The following is a 20,811-nucleotide window of genomic DNA, read 5'->3' as shown; positions in this document are numbered from 1 at the left end:
TCCTCTGCCTGAGACACCCCCTGCCCACCCTGGCAGCAGCTCCCAGTGCCCTTGGTGGTTGCTGTCCTTAGGAGAAGCACCTTAAAGCTCTCCTGGTATCGGCCCTTCTGGAGCTGGGTCTGGTTCTTGCATCATGTCCCAGTGGCAAGCCTTCACATTCTCCTCCTATTCCCTACAGGAAAGTGGTCTCAGGGCTCAGCAAAGTGGTCTGGCACCCATGTGCCTGTGCCTAGTCCCTTTCGCTCCTCTCTGTGCTGCAGGTAGAGGATGGTGCAGTGCTGCTTTGCCATGGCACAGCCAGCGCACCAGAGCTTCTGGATGCATCTCTGTGTGTCTCTTTGTGGCTGCAGGGGCAGAGCTGGGAGCACAGGAATGGGCACTACAGATAGGGGGGAATGTGGGTGAGGATGTGCTGGGCCTCTTGCCAAGGACGTGCTCCGGCTCATCACCATCACCATGGTTTGAAGGAGTCCCTCAACAGGTCCTGCAGCCAAGAGTCCTGCCTGGCTCCCGCAGCCCAACTTGCTCTGCCTTCAGCAGCCCCCTTCCCAGCACAGCAGATCCAGGAGACCAGCTCATCAGAAACTTGTTCTGCCTTGAGTTCAGCCAGGTCTCTTTTCAGTCCAGTCTTGTTCGAACTGCTCCAAAAGCATCGGGCAGAAGGACACAAGGCAGCATCCTACCAGCTCCACTTGGAGCACCACCGGAAAGTCAGCCTCCTCCACCACCCCCTTCCTTCTGCTGATGTTAGGATCTTGCTTTGAGCTACAAGTACTAGAGACCAGACCTGTGTGTGTGTCCACGGCAGAGCAATACTACCTACCCTATGGTTTTTACATAGGAGAGAACCCACCAGCCCCTTGGGATGGTCCCGGTGCCACCTTGCCCAGCCTCGCTGCCCACCTCATTGGCTCAGCCAGGGCCCATCATGTCTTTGGGAAGGGGCTGTCACTTTTCAGAGCACATGGGCTGGCTGGGCTCTGCTGCATAGTGCTTATCTCTTGGAGTCTATAGCTGGTGAAGGGGATTAAGGCATGAATTCTTCCTTGATGGTCAGTGGAGATGAGGAGACAAGGTTCGGGGCAGTGCTGCTGCAGAGGCCCCCGATGGGTCCCAGGGTGCTGACGGCCGGTGAGGTTGGTGTGGTGGTGCTGGTGGGCTGGCTCTGCTGCTGCATCTTCTTCTTGTTCACCTTCCTCTCTTTTGCCCTCCTGTTCTGAAACCAGATTTTCACCTGCAGAAGGACAAAGATATCAGAGATGGGGCAGAGATGGGGACGGCAGAGACGGGGATGGATGCAGATGATGACAACCCTCAGGGTCCCCCTGGGGCAAGGAGGGTATCCCACAGTCTGGAAGAGAAGGGAGGTCTGTGGAGCAAGGTGAGACCAGCACTGCCTGCTTGGGCTGCATCCCTTCCCCTCCCCAGCCCCATCTCTGACTGGATGTGGCTATTTGGGATGCTGCAGCACTGACCTGCCGCTCGGTGAGCCCCAGGGCAGCAGCCAGCTCAGCCTTGCGGCGGATGGTGATGTAGCGGCTGTAGTGGAACTCCTTCTCCAGCTCCAGGCGCTGGTGGTCCGTGTACACCACCCGGTACTTGTCTTTCGTCCTGGTTTTGCCTGGCAGAGAGAGCAGAGCAGGGCATGAGGGAAAAAAGGGAGCAGTGGAAGGGTTGATTCATCCCCAGGGGCGCAGAGGAGATACACAACCACCCGTGGAGAGATGAAGAGAAGCATAGCAATGCCCTGGGGACCAGTCGGGAGACTCCTACTAGATTTAATGCTTATCCTGGTAAGCATCAGGGTGTGTTTCCATGTTGGAAAGTACCTGGGCTTTGGGGAGATTGCTTGGTGGAAAGAGCAGGAGGGATTCAAAGGCATCCTGAGAAGATGGACCATAAATCCCATGTGCCATGAGACACTGTCCCCAAGAGGAGCTACAAGCCCTGTGGTGAGCTGAGGACATTGAGAAGCCTCAGCGATACCATCCCTAGTGGAAGCAGGAGTTTGGGTGGTGTAGAGCAAAGCTGTGCTTCAGAGGCTCCACAGTAGACTTGACTCTAATCAGACATCAGAGAATCTCCACAGAGCAGAACTCCAACCCCCAGGCTGCAAATGTGTTTCTCAACCAACTCAATTTTATTTCTCTCCCTCTTCCTCGTTGCAAGGAGGTGGGGATTCTCCTAAGACACTCTTATGCTGAATGATAAATGTAAAAGAGCTTTGGAGAGAGGACAATCCACGGCCATGGTACGCTGTGAGTGGGAGAGGGGCTCCCTTGGGGTCATTTCCCTCACAGCATCCCTTGGGATGCAAAAGGCAGTTGGTTTTCTACTAAACAAGCAAGGGACAGCAAAGGTCCTGGTAAACCACCTGTAGAAGCACCCCTGGGTGCAAGTGGGAGCTGGGGTGGGCACAAGAGATGTCTTGCCCTGCTGGGACTTGACCCCGTGCTCCCAGGCACAAAAGCAGCAGCCCCATGATTCAATTTAGCACCCAATTTCCATGACTATGGCACTCTCTGTGTCCTCCTGCCATTGCTCCTGGAGGTGCTGGCATGGGCTCAGCATGATGTGAGTGTAGGGTGATGGTTGGAAGTCCAGTGTGGTCCCCAAGAAGCAGTGAAGCTCTCCAGCTTGAAGGAAGGTAGGAACATAACAAGGCTGCAACATGGCCAGAAATAGAAACCAGACCTCCAGTCTTTAGCCACTAACTCATACTTCAGGGATATGATGAATTCAATCACTGCTTCAGAGTGTGGAGCTCAGTTCATCCTAGGGCTGTATAGAAGTGAACACCTAATCCCTTCTCACTACCACTGAGAGCAAGCCTGCCTCTGGCCACACAGGGTGACTGAAGACAAAAACAGGGTAAGAAAGGTGATTTGATTGAGCAAGATGTGTATGGAGATGTCTGCAGACACACAGCTGAAACACAGTGGTTTCATGTGCGAGGGGTCCACAACAGTGTTGCTGGGTTCTTGTCTCCTCTTTGGCAGCTCAGAACAAACCTGACCACGGCACAGTGCTGGGCTGGAGTGATACCAGGGCACCCTGCACATGTGGGACCCCACATTCTTGCTCTCCCACTGGGTCCCTGTCCATCCCATGGAGAAGGGCTCATCAGTGTGAGAAGGATCCTGCATCCCAGCCCAGGAGGGACCTGGGCTCAATTCACAACCACAGCGATTCCCAGGGAGTTACAGAATAAACCAGATGCGCCGGTGGAGATTGATGCAAGGTTTAGCAGCTTCGTGAGAAACCAGGCTCCTCTGTCAGCTCCGGGATCAGGGACTCCTACAAGGCTTTTTTTTCTCATAGAAATCTGTCTTTTTTTTCACTTTCATTTGAAAGCAGAAACCTTTTTTGAAGAGATAATGACTTAAAAATGATCTTATTTGCAATGTTGCTATTTGAATACCGCTGCTTGTGGTAAAAAAACACAGCTGGAAAGCAAAGGAATTGACAGATAATGTGAAAAAAAAATTAAAGAATAAAGAAATAAGGCGGTTTGTGAATACCACATATGCCATGAATTTCAGCAAGAATTATGCTGCAGCTGTAAATAGATCCATCACAGCCTGTTCTTTGTAATTCCCTTTCCCTCTTCATCCTTGAGGAAGCCTGTGCTTTGCCTCTGGTCTGATAGCTACCGGCTGTGCTGGTGAGTCTTTAGTGTGTGAGCTGGTACCAGTCTCTTGATGCCCAGTATAAGATAGCAAAGACTCAAAGCAGAGATCTCCTGACCAAGCCAGTGATGGAAAGTTATTAATCTCAACTAATTGCTGGTTTCGGATGTTTGCTGTATTCGGGAATGTATTGAGAGTGATTCACAAGATAAAGAAAAGGATTCTCAAGAAATACTATTGACAATGAATAATTCAACCACCTTGAATATGAATGCTGGGTTACACTTAACTCTCTCCTGGAGATTTTTTATGGCTCTGTGAAAGGAAAGAGGAAATTCAGACAAGCTCCTTATGAGGAGCCCTCATCCCTATGGGGAAACTCTGGCACTGCCGTGGGGAGCATGGCTGAGCAAAGGAATGGAACCACTCTCACATTTCCAGGGAAGTCCAGTGGATGTGGACCAAGCTGTCCCACAGGCACGATAACCCGGAGCTGCTTCAGCAGGAGGGAGCATGGTTGGGATGAACAGGGGCCAAAGTGCTGGTGATGCCTCCTAGCACAGCGGCTGGACCCTTTCAGCCCTCATAGGCATCTAAAGTGCCTCCTGCTTGTCCCCAAAGCCCAGGCAAAGGAACTGCTCAGGCAGCCAAACGGAGCCATCCACAGGGCCAGTGGGAGTGGGAGTGGTTTCGGCTTTGGGATCAAGGCAGGGCCAATGGCTGCGTGGGGAGAGGGTATCGTTACTACTGTTAATGTATAACCCTAATAGCACTCACCTGAGCCGTGATTAGATAAGGGAACAGCTTTAATGTGCTGTGCAAACCCCAAGGGAAGCGCTCCTGAGTGTACACGCACATGCACTCATGCTCTCACACACGTGGGGGGACAGGTTCCCAACCCCAGCCTGGATCCACTCCCCATGGCATCCCTGCCCCAGGGATGGAGCTCCTGCCCTGGACTGGGTCAGGAGCCTGGCAGGGAAAGGATAAATCCAACTAGATCCTTGTGCCCATCATCCAGGGCTCTGCACCCTCATGGCCATGGTGGAGCCTGTCAGACAGATGGTAATTCCCCCTCTCCAGTGCTGCTGTGCCCAAAGGGTGCTTTCAATAAGAAACTGTGCCCCAAACACCCTAACAGGTAATATGGGGTATTTGAGGCTATTGAGGAGCTCCAAGAACAGGTGGGAAGGGACTGGTTCAAACCAGGAAGGAAAGTGACCATGGGGTGGCTGTGGCACCTTGGGAGGAGGCGGAAAACAGTGAAGGAGCAGAAGCTGATGTGTGTTATTTGGAACTTCTCTTTTCCCAGTCCCACAGAGCGATGCACCCAGCACGGCTAAGAGGGGATCAGGCCATCTCTGAACAGAGGATCCTCATCCACAATACACAGCCCTCCCAGACACAGCAGGAGCAGTGCGGCTGCCAGAAGTGAGGAGCATAAACCCGCATGGCTTTCCCAAAGGTCTCTATTTCACAGGTCAAAGCAGCTCCAAATTGCAGCAGCAGCAAACCCTGGCTCTGCAGGGAGCCACTGTGCAGCCATTAGGGCTCTGATCAGGGCAGTCCTGACCCACTTGTAGAGGTACCAACAGGAGAGCCCATCATGGTGCTGGGTGTTGTGCCCCATTGTGGAGGCCTGGGGACACATTGGACAGGAGGTGCTGGCGTGGGGGACAGAGGTGCCAGGCTGCTGGGTGGCTCTGCACGCCCCATTGCACGACGGCTCCTTGCATGGTTGGTGGGAAGAGCCTGGGCAATGTGATCCTGGAGCTGCCCTGCGTGGTGGCACCTTCCTGGCAGAGCTCTGGGCATGCACTGGCTCCATCAGTACAGTCTTGTCTGCCTGTCTATCTGTACTGTGTACCTGGCTCCACACTATCTGATGGCACTACAAGATTCTAATGCTGAGAAGCACCAGGTGAGAAAGTCCCATCACTGGTGAGAACCAAGGGAAGAACTTGTCCACACTGGAGTTAAAGTGCAGCAAGATGGGGTGTCTCTTCCCTCATCACTGGGATGGGGGCTTTCTCTCCAAGATAAAGCTGCTTCATTCTGAATGAGCAGCATCTTCCTGGAAAGAATTAAATCCTCCCACCCCAGAAGAATCAGTGCTCTATCAGGGTTTGCCATTCCTCCACAGGGAAAGCATCAAGGAAAACTTTTCCACACTTCTGCCACAGATTAGGCAATGCTATGGGTGGAGAAACTGAGGCACATAAGTAGCTCTGAGCCAGAGTGGAGTCCCAGGGTCAAAGCCTTGGGACTTGTGGGACTTTGGGCACCTTCCTTCAGGAGGGGAAATCCTCCTCCCTGCAAACAAAGGGACAGCAGAGCAATGCCCCATGACAGAGACCACAGACCCAGGAGAGGGCTGGGGTCAGCTCCTGAAGCTCAGGAGCCTCCAGGCTGGCTGGAGCCACACTCATCTGGCAGCCAGATGTGCTCCAGCTGCCTCTGTGAGCAGGGGTCGATGCTCCCTCTGCCGAGCAGCAGTGACAGCAGCCGTGCCGTGCAGCAGTGATGCTGCTGCTCGGGACACACAGCCCAGTGCATTTCACTGTCCCTAAACCCACTGGCAATGGGAATCCCGAAGTCTGCACTGACTGACACCTCCCTCTGCCCCCCTGCCCCACACTTGCTTGCTCTCCTCATTTCCCCTCCTGCTTAGCAGCCTCCCCAAAGCACCCACGCTCCTCTGTGGTCTGGAAGGGGGATAAACCCAATCCCCCCACCCTCCCTGAATGCTGGGAACGTGCAAGTCAGGGTTTTCACAAGCCTTCCCCCTTCCGTGCATGCTTCAATATCATCAGCTATTTCTCCTCTGCCACAGGAAGCAGAGGAGTGATGGATGGGAGGACCAACACGGGGTAAAGAACCAGAGCCATGTGGATTGCTTCATCACCACCAGTGAGAAACGAACCCCTCCAGAAGGCAATCCTTCCCCAGATCCCTGCCTGAGATCATTCCTCTGACAAAGGGCATTGGATATAGACAACTGCTGGGTGTCAAAAACTGGGTGAGAAGAGCCACACGCCCCCCAGCATATTGAATGTCTCTGTACTGCGGAGGAAAGGGATGACGGAAGGAAGGGAGGATGGATGAATCCATACCGAACAGACCCTACCAAGTCTCTCCCAGCTCCAAGTTGGGGAAATGAGCATTTCAGCCCTCAGGGTTGAAGGCAGGACTCATCTATGCCTGAGGGTGCTGAGGGTCCCAGCAACCCTCCTACCCCCAGGGTAGCTCCGTGCATGGCTGTTTGCCTGACACTGTCCCAACCTGGGGATTTTTTTCTGGTGCCAAGGACTTCAGAGCAACAGCAACACTCCCATGGGCACCCACAAGGGATAAAACCTGATTCAGGTTGGTATGTTGTGCGCTGGCAATGCTTCTCTTTCAAAACCACGTCGCTTGACCTGACGGCTTTGTAGCCTCCTGCACAGAGGATCAAGCTGGGTGCTTCCAAAGAAGCTTTGCTGTAAGTCAGTGTGGCTGCATGCCCGAAGGCTGGTGGAGTCATGAGGCACATACTGGGGCTTGGTGCGTGGCACAGACATGCAGGTCAGCCTGGCTGCTGGGAAGGGGCAGAATCATTTGGGTGAAGAGCTGGATTCGGGAAGCACAGACCGGTGCACAGGAGCACAGGCTGGCCCTGGCTGGGCTCCGTACTGCTGGCACAGCAGGATGGGGCAAGATCTGCACCCACACCCATGGGCAAAGCCACCCCTCCTGCAAGCCTCATCTTCCTCCCAGGAGCTGCAAACCCCAAGGGGATGAGGAGCAGGTTGCTGGTGGCTGCAGTGAGCCGGTGGTTCCTAATCCCAACCCCGTGTTCTTGGACACAGGGCAATACGACAGGAGATGCTTCAACCCCGAGGCTGGGCGTTGTGGCATTTCCCAGCCCTGCAGTGATTCAACCCTTTATTTTGGCAACCGGCAGATTCTTTCAGTTGCTCCCATGGTTTTACGAGCGCTGAGCCAAGCGCTGCCAACCAGGCTCCTGTGCCGGGTCAAAGACCGCGCTAGGGCAGCCAGGGCTGGCCAGCACATGCAGGCTGGGAACAGCCCCTTTCAGAGCATCATCTTCACACCAGCCCCATGGCACTGAGCCTGGATCCAGCGCATCCAGCTCTGTCACCCAGCTGGATTTGGCCTGGCTGTGGCAGGAAGAGGACAGCAAGGTGCCGGTGGTCCCATCTGCTCACCAGGACTCCTCACCCCCTTTACAACCCAATAGAGCTCAGCCCATCCTTACTATGAGGCATAAAGGGTGGAAGAATCCATCCCCTTATCCAGACAATCTCAAAGCTAACAGCACTGGAGTAAGCGTCCTTGAAGGGTCCCCTTGTAGGAAATATCTGTCATTGACCAGAGGTTTAAAGTGTCCCTCTGCTAATCCTGGGGTATTAGCTGGCCAAGCCCATCACGTAGGTACTGCCAGTGCTCCAGGGAAGCCCTTTTTGTTCAAGGAAAGTCAATTCTAGGAAAGTTTGAGAGCCTGTACCTTGGCCAGCAGGCTGAGCAGGCAACAAATCCCACCGGGGGCCAGAAGCAGGTTGTGGGTTAATAATTCAAGGGGAGAAGACTGATGGGGCCTGATGCATGCACACACCGAGAGACCTGGGGGAGCAAACAGTCTTACAGAGAACAACCATCTCCTAAAGAGGGGTCCCCCACCCCCTGCAGGGACTGACTGGGGAAACACACTGCCCTCCAGCTACCATCATCACCTCAAAATGTACACATGAGCCCTGCCTGTCCAGGGAAAATGATTCTATCTCATTACTGGGGTTTTTTGTCTTTCCTCCAGTTTTCATGGATCTCATTAGGGCAACAAATAAACCTGGAAAATAGGAAAACTGAGATGGAAAACTGCACACCCAGCAAATAGCCACTCGCCATGCTCAGAGCATCACTATTTGCTCTCCATCACCCCATATCGTGCCCGGGCACCATGGGCACTGATGCCACCTGAAGCCCTCCATGAGCACATTCACCTCTCCAAGGGATGCCCCAATTGCACTTTCGCTTGCAATATTTAGCCCTGCAGCCCCAGGTCGATTAGTGACCTAAAAGCCAGACCCGAGGCAGTATCTGAGGATTTGCATAACTAACGAGCAAAGGGTGAATTTCAAAGTCCAGGCAGCCGCTGCCTCCAGCGCCTTCCTGAGCTTTTTATAGAGCCGGGGTGTAATTCACAGGGAAGTTTGCAAATAATTGTGAATAAGGAGGAAGCTGAGGCTCTGCCACGCTGCTCATGAACAATTTATGAGCGAAAAAGAGGTGACATCGGAGGGAGAAATGAGGCCAATCTTCCAGCTTGGGCCCCTCCAAGTCCTTATTTCCAGCACTGGCCCTCTGGTGTTGCAGTCCCTTCTGCTGCAGGGTTACCTTGGCTCAGCTGGGTGAAGCACACACGTATTTAGCAGCAGGTATATAGAGTCACTCCCTGTAAAGCCCGACTGCCATGAATCACTGGGAGATTGCTCGCTGGTTTCTCTCAGCTTCTGGATTGCATTTGCAGAAGCCCCAACACACTCATATTCCCTGTGCAAAGTCTTCTGTTACCACCGCATAGCTCATTCCCAACAGCTTTCAAACTATGGCCAAGAGCTGTTTATACAAGGCAAGACAGAGAGGGAACCTTAATTTACAACCCTCTGAAGTATTATGATTTATGGCGTTCGCAATGAAACTGTTGATATTTATAGCAAAAGAACTGCGTATTCATTTCCTATTCCCACTGCAGTGAGATGGGTTGTTAATCAATCCACACTGATTAAAGTCCAGTTTATTGATTTCAATAAAGTGATTCATCTCAGAATTCCACCCCTATCTCTGTCAAACCCATCTCTGCCCTGCTGTCTTTCAAGTTGAATGGAGAAGAGCTCTTTTTATATTTGATGGGCAGCCCTGGAAAACACAAGCTGCATCCCACTGTCTCCCAGCACATAGTCCCACCATGGTCTAATCCTGCGGTTGCTTAGCACCAGCAGCACTGGGTTTGGAGCCAGCAGGGATGCAAGGACAGGTCCTTCATCTGCAAATGCCTTAGAAAGGGATCTCGCTGGTCATCCATTCTAAGGAAGCACCACAAGAGAGGGGCTTTCACCCCAGCACCCCTCCTTGCATCACTGTGGCTTTGCTAGGGTAGCTCCTCCTCCGTATGCAAGGAGAACAAGGCTGATCTACTTGTCCCTTTTGTATGTATTTAATCTAAGAGATACAAACTGAGCAACTAATGATAGCTTTCCAGAATTGAATCAACTCAATTGTCATCTAACTCAATCAGAGGCACTTTCAAGCCCCAGTTTTATCTCAGGCCCACTGCTGGGTGTAAAGCCATGCCCTTGATCCACACCAGAGCTGTGCTGATGTCTTTCTTTCTCCTCTCATTAATTTTCCCTCCCACCTCTTTCCTCAGAAGAAACTGAGATGTTCAGACCTACAAAGCCTGCAGAAGTGGGGGTGTCCCAGCGGCTTGGGGGGCTGCAGGATCACCCACACTTCCATCCCAGGACAGAGGAAAACCCCAAGCCCTGGCACATCTGTGGGTCTCCATCACTGGGTATGGGAGGAGACATTTCCCCCAGATAGGTCTATGCAGTGGTTAAAATGGGCCAGGAAGCACCAGCCTGCCTCTCCTCTCTGCTTTCTGGACCCAGGCTGTTTTTTTCCATTTATTGGGATGTTCTGTCTGCTCCACTACAGCCACTGGTCCTGCTGGGACAGCCTCATCCCTGTCACATGAAAGGGGCAAATAGGAGAAGCTATATTTCATGCTGGAAGACCCCAGGCACATCTGCACAAGCCCCTCACACGAGGGTCTCTACATGGGTCTTGATCAGCAGGGAGCCAGAAACAAGCCTAAAATTAGAGACACTTTGCAAACAGAGAGCCCTTACCCCAGGGATATGGGGCGGCAGTAACCGAAAGCAAACCTGCCCCCAGGAGATGCCCACAGCCACTCCTGTAGTGAGTTCGGCCTCAGCAGTGCTCAACAGAGCTCATGGCCAGCACAAGAGAGGGACAGGGGTGGCAGGTCCAGGCAGGGCTGGTGGGCAGAGGTCCCCGGCTGGGCTGGCAGCGGGATCACAGCCTGGAGGGGGAGATGAAAGGGCACGGGCAGGGCAGGACAAAGGGCCCCGCACCTCACCTCGCTGCCAAAGGAGCCGGCCACCATCTCCATGACAAAGGCAAGCCCTTGTCAATTTGGGCTGTCCCCAAGGGGGATCTGCCCAGTGCCTTTGAAGTGGGCAGCAGGGCCCCAAGGGCAGGGGGCTGGGGTCACCCAGACGCTTCCCCCTGGCCCTAGGTCAGGAGTTCAGCAGGGACAGGAGCCCGGGGACATGGGGACAGGACCCCGTGGACAGCACACCAGCAGTAGGGAGAGGAGGGGGGTACCTGTTTGTGGGGTGCAGGGCACCCACATGCTGTGCACATGCACACGCAGTTGTGCTGCTCCTGGAGCACCCCCATGCACCCTCCACGTGGCACTGCTCCCAAAGGCACCACGCTTTGCACACACCATGCACACACAGCACTGTGTGCACACATTGAGCGTGTAGCATCCCCCATACACGCTCGGTGACACTATCTACACAGCAAAGCCCCATACACACATGCTGCTTACACATACACAGAGCCTACAGCACCTCATGTGTGCTGAATACACCTTACACACACACACACAGAGCACATGTGGCACCTTCCCTCCACATATACACATACGGTACCGTCCCTGCACACATGCACACACAGAGTACACATGCACGCAGCATCAGGCACCTTGCACATCCCCATACCTTGGGCTCTCACATGGAGCTGCATGCCAGCTCACACTCATGCACAGCCGCAGCCCCACACGCTCACCCCTGCACATACAAGGCACCTCATCCAACCCCCCTTGGGACTGCTGAGCCCCAGGATCTGTGTTGTCTCTGGCTCTGCTCATCCTACCAGGCAAGGGCAGGGGTGCAGGAGCAGAGACTGGCTGGGAAAAGGACTTTCCAGCCATAGAACCCCATCTGTCAACAGCACGGAAGGACAGTGCGCTCCCTGCCCATCCTCAGCCCCTGCCACCATAGTGGTGGGGTCCCCCTGCAGCTTGAGGCCAGGTGCCATGGTGAAGGCAGGAGCATGCCCTGGGGAGGGAAAGCCATAGAGCAGGATCCGGCCCCACAGGGCTTCAATCCCGAGGATGACGCAGGGGAGCAGTGCTGAGGGGTTTTCCTTACCGCTGCTGCTGGTGCTGGGAATGCTGCGCCTCATCCACTCGTATGGGGTGCGCCTCTGGGCATTAGGGGAGAGCTGGGGGACCGAGCTGCTGATGGGTGGAGGCAGGAGTCCAGAGCCTGGGGGCTGAATGGGGTTAAAATCTGGGGGGCTGAATCCAAACTGCCCGGGGCTGGCAGTGGAAGGCGTAGCAGGGGTCCCATAGGAATGCCAGTCCTCTTTGGCAGGGGTGTAAGGAGAGCCCCAGGCGGCTGCCGGCTGCCCGTGGTGCAGGTCGTTGTTAATCCCCGGCACATGGTGGTAGCTGGCGAAGTCCGAGTACTGAGGCGGCCCCGGCACGTAGTTCTGTGGGTTGAGGTTGAGGCCGGGGTGCCGGACGGGGCTGGGATACATGTTGGTGTCCTTATCCAGAAGATAACCTACATACATCTTCCCTGGCCGGCTCCATGCACATGCTGCACCGCCGTGCCGCCGACTGCGGCCGCCTTGGGCTCGGTTTGGTTGGGTTTGGTTTGGCGGGAGGTGGCTGCTCCTCCTTCTCCACCACTCACCTGGGCGCCTTGGGGAGCTGTGTCCTGGGGCCAGGCACCTCCCTGCCCACAGGCTTTTATTGGGCCCAACCTCTCCCAGCATTTGCATTGAAAGGCAGGTTTGCATTTCAAAGTGCAGGAACCCCAGCGGGTGAGGGGGGACAATGCAAACCTCCCACCCCAGCTGCAGCAGGGACAAGGCACTGGGTGACCCCTGGGAGCACCGGGGACCCCGTATATGGTCCCTTTGTAGCAGCTGGATCTGGGGACACATCCCATGAGGATGCCCCAAGGGAGCACACCCCATCCCTGCAGCCATCGGTACCCCAGAAGGAGGGTGCCTTGGGAAAAGCTCTTTTATTAAAGCCTGGTTATGGGCAGAGGACAAACTGGGCTGTGCCTGCCATCAGCACTGATGTTGGGGGGTATCAAACCCATGCTTCATTGCGCTGCTTTCCCATGCCTGGCAGCAGCATCCAACTGATACGGGAAAAGGGGGTCTGGTGGGAAGGGAAGGTGCTGGGTGCTCCTGTGTTTACTGCATCCAAGGCAAACCCATCCCTCCAACCCCTATAGCAAAGATCAGCCTTAGAGAGCAGGACAGATGGACAGAGCCAGCTGTGTGCAGAGGGTATGCCCCACCATGGACCCAATGGGTAGTCCTTGGGCTCTGACACAGCTCCGAGGGGCTTGTGACCCTGTGGTTGTTCCACAGTTGAGGAACCTCACTTGTTCCTTGTTCCTCACCTGTTTTCTCCCTTAAGAAGCAAAACCATCTCCATGTTTTCTGATAGGGAAAACCAAGCAGAAACGAGGCCTGGTGAAGCTGTGTCACCCCCGGCTGTGCTGGCCTCCACTGTGTAGTCACAGTCATCACTTACAGGCTGGCTTTTTCTCCTCGAACTCAAGCACAGCCCCACAGAGGCTTCAGAAGGGTGTTTTGTCACCTCCTCCAAGGCCAATTCTACCCTTTTCTCTGCACCGTCCCATTCGCCTGCTGGAAACATGAGCAGGGAGAGGACTGTTCAGTCCTCACCCTTCTGGGGCATAAACAGCCTGGAATGTGACAACAAGGAACAGAAAAAAGGAGAGAAAAAGAGGCAGAAAAAAAAAGGGATTTAGGATGAAATTGAGAGGAGGGGATAAAATAAGAGACTTTCAGAGCTTTTCTGATTGCAGATATGAACCTGGGAAGTGTTCCCAGCCTGGGATTGCCTGAGATCTGTGGGGCTTAACAGGAAAATGGTAAGAATCCCAGCAAAGCCTCTCTGGCTTGAGGAGCTCAGTACATTCAATGCACAGTCATTTCTTGCCACATTGCTGCTGGTGGCCGATGTCCCCAGCATTAGCTGGTGGGTTGGGGACAGCATGAGTGCTTCATGGGGCCCCACTCACCCGCACATCAGCCCTTCCTCCCCACAGCATCCTGAGCTCTCCCGTGCTCATGGAGGGATCAGCATGTCCCCGAGCCCCTGCAGCACTGCTGTCATCTGTTTGCTCAAGGTGGACTTTGTGAGAGCTTGTTGTACCCACCTCGCAGCCCTCCGAGACACAGCCAGGCCAGGCTGCTGCTGTTCCCAACCTGCAATCAACCAGGAGCCACCTCCAGCCCTGGAGCTGTGGACCTCTGCATCAATCCTGGGCATCTCATCCCATTGCAGTCCTGATTACGTGGATGCCCCTGTGACACATCCGCTCCCTGCAAGAAGTGGGAGGCAGGATGAGATCAAGGGGAGATGGGGAAAGAGGTAAGGGGCCTGGTTTGCAAGAAAGGAGTAAAGTCCTAGCAATGGGAAAACACCCCCAGAGCTCGCATCTGCCTCCTAACACTGAGCAAGGCCAGAGGTACCATGAGAGATGAGTTATTTGCAGCATCCTTCCTGTGCTCCCACTGTCCCCAGCCCCTTGCCCAGCCTTGTCCTAGCTAGTGACAAAGGTGACCATCATGTATATCCTACCCAGTGAGCATCTCTGCTCAGACTGCAGCACAGATTGATTGATGTGCTCTATAACCCCATCTATCCTGGATTTTTCCCAGGGTGTCAGCACAGTCATGAATTTCTTCAAACAAGAGAGCCAAGGCCTTCCTCTTCCTGCCAGCAGAGATGCTGGTTCAGGAAATGGGGAAAAAAGGAAGAAAAGAAGGAAATTCCCCCCTGAGCAGATGGTGGAAGGCAGGTGGCTGCTGGGTCCCACCCCAGGGATGGCTGCATTTCGGGGATGGGGATGCTGGGGTTATTCTTGCCACTGGCTGTATCCCGCAGGCAGTGATGGGCAGCCAGGACCCCCTTTCTCTTTTCCCAGCCCCTGGAACTGAGGCCAAGGGCTCAGGCAGCTGCTGAGGACCAAGAATTAAGGGGTCTGGGTGCAGCACCCCATATCCTGCATCCTTCAGCAGGTGAAGGGCTCATTGGGGTGCAGCATCACCAAGTGCCTGCTCACAGCCCTGCCACCAGCTCCCCGGAGTGGGGTGGGCGCACAGGTGAGGACAACTGGGCCATAAAGATCCACCAACAATGACTTCCTTCTTTTCCTTTTCTTTGGCCTGTGTATTGCTGGTGGGGATTACAGTTGGTGAAGTTTATGCTGGGGAAGAGTCAGGTGAGGCTCCCCTCTGTGGGCTCACCAAAGCTGCTAGAATGGGCCTGAAGGGTGATGCTGGTGACCCTCGGTGCCTCAGGATGCCACCCACTGCAGGGTCCCATACATGAGAAGGTCAGGGGCTGCAACAACCTTTAGGGGCCCCCAGCTGGGTGATAGGAGACAACAGTACCCTCCCCATCCACCTCAGAGACCCCCAGCAGCAAACCCAGCCTGCGGAGCTCCTGCTACTCCTCCAGCCCTGAGATTCCTGGTGGAAACCAGGCGGATGCAGCAGAGAGGGAGAGCAGCCAGGGCTCCCCAGGCACTCCCTGGGGCTCGGTGCTGCTATCCGTGATCGAGTGATGCCATCTCCTGGAAGCTGGAGGGCTGGGGAAGGGAGCGCGGGGAGGTCCCCGGGGCCAGGCTGCAGGCGGCTATCACAGATGGAGCAGGTTTGCAGGAGAAAGCGCCCCATCACCTCCTCCTCCCGTGCAGGAGGCTCTCACCCTAGGAACCAAGCCCTGCCTTGTCCCCTGGCTTGCTCTGAACCCAGCCATGGATTCAGCAGGACAGGGAGATGCCTGCAGAGGGTCGAGTAGGTGCCCCCCTTCACTTTCCTTTCCTTTTAGAGCCTCCTGCCCCACCAACTCCCTGGCAGCCCCATGGGCTTGTGGCCATCCTACTCTCCCCTGCCCCTGTTGCTCTCAAAGGCAAACTTGTGGCCTCTGACCAGCACATCCCAGAGCTGTGATGCCCCCCACACACCGCAGCCCAGCCTTTCCTCCTGCTGCAGGAGGAAAGGGAGAGCAGAGCATGTCTCCTGTGCGTCATTCCTGCCATACACCTTTGGAGCAGCATCCCAGAGAGCAATGGAAGGACGGGGCAAGCACAGCCACTCTGCTGAACACCGAAGAGCATCCCCTCCTCTCTGGCAACAGATATCAGCGCAACCCTCTTGCAGAGGACAACCCCCTGCATCACCTCCATCAGCCCCACTGCAGACTCCACATGCCCTTTGGCTTTTTCCACATGCCTGAACTGCATCTCTGCTGGCACTTGTGTCCCCATGCTGAGGATGGCTCTACAGAGCTGGTCCCCAGGGATCTGGATCAGCTTTCCAGGTAAAATGCTAATGGCACAAACCCTGGGACTATCCTCAAGAGGATACAGGGGACATTGACACATCTATCATCTCCCATTGCCTTCCACCATGCTCAGGGCCCCTTCTCTCACATGCTGGTGATGTGATTCCCCCTGCCCCAGCACAGAGCTGGGCGCTCTCTGTGCAGCTGATGGGAGCTGAGGATGCCTCACCCTGCAGCCTGTGACAGGGACACAGAGTCCTGAATGTGGCTGGGGCTTGGCAGGGAGCATCCTGACCGTGCTTTGCTCCGCGTTTCAGGCGCTGTGTAAACAGAGGGTTAACGACTCCCACATTAAGTGACTGCAGATGTGTGGGAAAGGCTGGGGCGACCGGACGGCATCGCTATTAGTATTCACCCAGGAGCCTGCCGCTACCTCCCGGGGCTCCATAGAGCACATTTAATACCAAGGCTCGTCGTGGGGGTTAGGAAGAATGCGTGGGATGAGGTGGGAAAGGCCCCACGGTGGGGAAAGGCAGCAGAGTAACAACCTCTGCTGCTGGTTAGAGCTTCCTTCAAGTGCCTGAACCCCGAAGATGAAGGGGATGGGTCGGCATACATCATGGCGTATGGCTCAGTGCTACCTCCTGACACAGTCACCCTGTAATGTCCATGGCTGGTGTTCCTGGTGCTGAAGGATGCTCCCCAGCATGGGATGCTCCCCAGCACATTATGCTTGGCCATACAGTCACTGTGCAAGGACCACAGCACTTTCTGCCTCCCCTTCCTCCCTGGGCACTGCTGTCACCCACTGCCACCCTGGTAAAGCAGGACCATGTCCATGGTAGTGGTTCCTCCAGAGGCCAGAGCGGAGCTCTGCAAAGGGCTGGATGAAGCCTCCAAACAGCCCTCCCCAGGTCTAAGGAGCTGGATCCAGCCAGGAGTGAGTGCTGGCAGCTGCCACGGTGTATGGCTTGCACCGATGTGGTGCTGTGCTCCCTGGAACCACTGCTCCTTTCTTGTGGTCTATGGCTCGATACCACATCAGAGCGAAGCTGGAATTCCTGGGCTGGCTTGGAGTTGATAGAAATTTGGAGGAACCGAAGCTAGGGCAAATCTGGCCCTTGTTAAACCTGCAGAGAAGCAGGAAAGGCCAACATCTGCTTCTTCTTCCCCACCTGCCTCTTGCCTCTTGGTACATGGGACCTGTTGCTGACTCCAGCACAGCCATTCCCATCTTTGTGTGCGTCACCTGGTGTCTCTTCTCCACATCAGGCATGAGATATGAGCTTTTTCCCATGGTCCCAGCTCTACCTGAAGAGCTGCTTTGACCCAGGTGATGCCAGAGCAGACCATGCCCTGGAGTGTCCCTATCTCATTGCATGACCCCAAGCCCCGCTAGCACTTAATGATGCTTATTAAGGCTGGAAATCTCCATCCGGAGCTGCTCTGAGCCCACTCTGCAGCTGTCCCAGCCCCAGGGGAATCACGAAGTCCATGAACGGGGGGTGCAGGCACCAAAAATAGAGGTGAGCAATGAAGGGGGATGAGGCAGACGTAGCCGCGCTGCTTCCCTCCACCCACCCGCTCGCACCACGAGTCCCTCTGGCTTCGGCGCTTCCTCCGGGCTGGCCTTTCCCAGGAGCTGCTGTAACCCCGATGTGCTGCTCCTAAACAAAGCGCGCAGCCCTGGATGCTCCCTGGGGAAGCACAGCACGGGCCGCTGCGTGCTTGCCGGGATGCTGAGAGCTCTCCAGGGCTCTCCCAGCATCCCAAAACAACGAACCCTGCCCTTTGCAGGCTTATGCTGCAAGAGGGTTTTGTTTGTCTGAGTTGTCCTTGCTCCTAGCCCATGAGTGGGCATTTGGGTCATCTGTTTGCAGAGGGGAGAGAGGGGAATTATGTCTGACTTTGGGATAAGGATGCTCTGCCGTCAAGCACGGTCTGTGACAGCTTTTCCACCCCCTGCTCGCCCCAGGTAGCCCGCCCTTGGTGAGAGAGGTCCAGCAGGATTGTACCAGCGAGTTTCTCCCTCTCTCACTGCTTTAAGAGCAGCGATGTTGTCCTTGGAGGGGGAATGCTGCCTGGAAATAGCTCGGCTGAACTATTCCCAGCAGCCCCACCGCGCAGGGTCCTGTCAGACACGTCTTTATCCCTCGGGAAAAGTGTCGGGAAAAGTGTCGGGAAGAGCCATGTGCTCAGCACGTCCCCTCTCAGCCTGCCCCCCGTATGAGCCACTCTCACACTCGATAACTCTTCTGCGTGACAGATTATCCTGGATCACTGGGGGTGCTGCCAGGGCCCCCTCACATGTGCCTGTCACCACGTCTGGAGTCAGGGAATCAGCCAGCCTGGTGCAGAGGAGAAGCAGGGTTTCATCCGGCCATCACCCTTCATTCCACTGCACAGCCTGCTGTCAGAGCCCTCCAGCTCCCGGGGCTGCCTCTGCAGTATCCTTCCTTTTCCAGCCTCCATCTCCTGCCCGGGCTTAATCAGACCAGCATCTCCTGTGCCCTGTGAGTGCTGGCACGGAGTCGGTGTGTGAGCCCTGTGCAAAGTGCTGCTTATTTCGTGTGGATAACTGGGGGTGCCACAGCCCAACTCTCCTCACCCTCCTTTCCCTTTTGTTTTCCATAGGTGCAAAGAAAACACTGATAATGGGCGATAAGAGGCAATCTCTTAGGCTCATCCAGCCCGGGAATCATTAGCTGTGCCTATTGTGCAGGCGTTTGTAGTGAGGCAGGAGAGAATGAATCTGCCTTGCAAGTAAGTCAGGAACGCAGATTTCAGTGGTGTTGTCTTTATGGGAAGGGCTTTTCAATTCTTGGAAAGGGAAAAATAATGGTAGAAGGGTATCTTTTCAGGGAGTCTCCTTTTTCAGGATGCATCTTTGCAGTTTTTCTTGTTTGGATCCCACAAAAGCACATCCCCAAATGGAAATGGTGGTGAGAACTGATGGGTCATAAGATAGTTTTGATCCACAGAGCTTCTGCACCTTGTTACAGTGCTGAAATGAATAATAATAGTAATACGACAAATCCCCTTTTGGACAAATTATAAAGTTTCGCCTATTGAGAGATTCTCAGAAACTTTCTTTGAACTCATCAAGGTGTGGGGAGGTTTTAAAGCAGGTTCATGAGCCGGTTTGCACCTCCCCAGCACAGGAGGGGTGCAGTACATCGGAGCTGATAGCACGGCAAGATCTAAACTCCTGCTGCCTCTCCCAGCTCCTTACCCTTTAGCAGCCCAACCAAACCCATCCTGTGCCGCAGCATCCCAGCGCCACAGAGCTTTTATCTCCCTTTCCATAAAGGAGGTCTGGGAGGGAGCGTTGGCGGCCGGGGGTCAGCGGGGCTGGAGGCGCAGCGCCGGCACGGGGAGGTGTCCGGGGGGAGTATTCGGAGCCGGTTCAGTACAGGCCTTCTTTAATAAAAACATGAGTCAGCTGCTGGCGTGGGCAGCGGATTTTCTAAACATCCCCTCATATCCTGAGAAAGGGAAAAAAACGAGAAAGAGAAAGAAAACGGGGGGGGGGGACGGGGGGGGGACGGACTCGAAGGGAGGGGAAAGATGTAAAAGAAAAAGAAAACAGGGAAAAAGGCCAGAATTGAAAGCAGACACAGGGAGAGAGCAGCTCCTTCCCTCCGGTTTAAGGAGGAGAGAGCCGAGCCGGGCCGGGCTCCTTTTGTTTCCCGTTAGCCGGGCCCTCGTCTCTCCCCTCCTGCAGCCTGCAGCCTGCAGCAAAACTCCCCTTTCCTTGCAGCCTCTTTGGCTTCTCCTCCTCTTTAAAAGCCTTTCCCCCCCCCCCATGGCACTGTCTGCCGGGCTTTAATCGCAAGTTTTGCTCCGCAAAGGGTCTCCACAGAGGGTGGAGGGAGGAAGTCGGAGGTTCCCCGCTCCTCATTGGCGAGGCAGCCTCTCCCCTTCTCCTCCTCCCCAGCTCTCTTTTATTTATACACGCACTCACACGCGTGCACATCCCTTGGCCAGGGGCTCTGCTCCACGCTGGGGTCCGAGCTGGCCGGACCCTGTGTCCCAGACGGCCTGGGGGCTGCAGGGATGCACTAGAGGAGGAGAGCGAGGGTTTGGCTGCAGCCCAGCCCTGGCACAGCCCAGCCTCTCCTTTTGATTTGGGTTTTTTTTCCCTCCCCTCCTCCCTTCCACTTCGTTTCTTCCCTTCCTTCTCTTTCTCCTTTAAGTGGGAAAGCCTTGCCAGCTGGGGAAGGCTGGGAGGGCAGGGAGAGCCTCGGCACACAGCAGATAAAGGGTCCGGAGGAGGAAAGGAAGGAATCTCGGGGCAGCCAGTGCCCGTGGGACGTGCGGCACAGGCGCTCGCCCGGTGGGACCCTGACCAAGGTAAGCCCTCGCGTCGCCCACCCGGGTGCAGGCTCGCTTTCCTTCTCTGCTCTGGCTTTCCGACCAGGAAGACTTGTGCTGGAGGTGGTATGGACCCCAAGGATCCTCGCACTGAGGCAGTCCGGGTGCTCTGGAAGGGGCTTTGCTTCCCTGCAAGGGGCTGGCACCCCAAAAATGCCCCACCAAGCCCTGGGGAGGTGGTGTTTGGTGGAGAGTGGACGAGCTCTGCTGCATCCCATGGGAAAAACCATCCCATCAGCTCTCCCCAGGTCCTGGGCTAAGACAGCTGCAGGGAGCCAAGGGGAAGCTGTGGCTGTAGGGCAGGAGGGGGTTCTGCTGCAACAGGAGTGGGGTCCAAGGGATCTCTGCTTTTCTGTGGGGAGCTCTCGATCT

General features: G+C 55.2%; 1 protein-coding gene across 1 annotated transcript; it reads right to left on the bottom strand.

Moving 5' to 3' along the window:
• Positions 1 to 1,027: 1,027 nt before the first annotated feature.
• On the bottom strand, positions 1,028 to 12,296 carry CDX1 (caudal type homeobox 1; the record flags this gene model as incomplete). Its single annotated transcript, XM_080627352.1, has 3 exons — positions 1,028 to 1,234; positions 1,476 to 1,621; positions 11,870 to 12,296. The coding sequence occupies 3 exons, from the start codon at positions 12,294 to 12,296 to the stop codon at positions 1,028 to 1,030; spliced, it is 780 nt and encodes a 259-aa protein (XP_080483478.1).
• Positions 12,297 to 20,811: the final 8,515 nt, after the last annotated feature.

Source organism: Psittacula echo (genome assembly GCF_963264785.1).
Source record: "Psittacula echo genome assembly, chromosome: 11".
Taxonomy (NCBI): Eukaryota; Metazoa; Chordata; class Aves; order Psittaciformes; family Psittacidae; genus Psittacula; species Psittacula echo.
The sequence above is the reverse complement of the archived record's forward strand: the minus strand, read 5'-3'. Positions and strand labels throughout refer to the sequence as shown.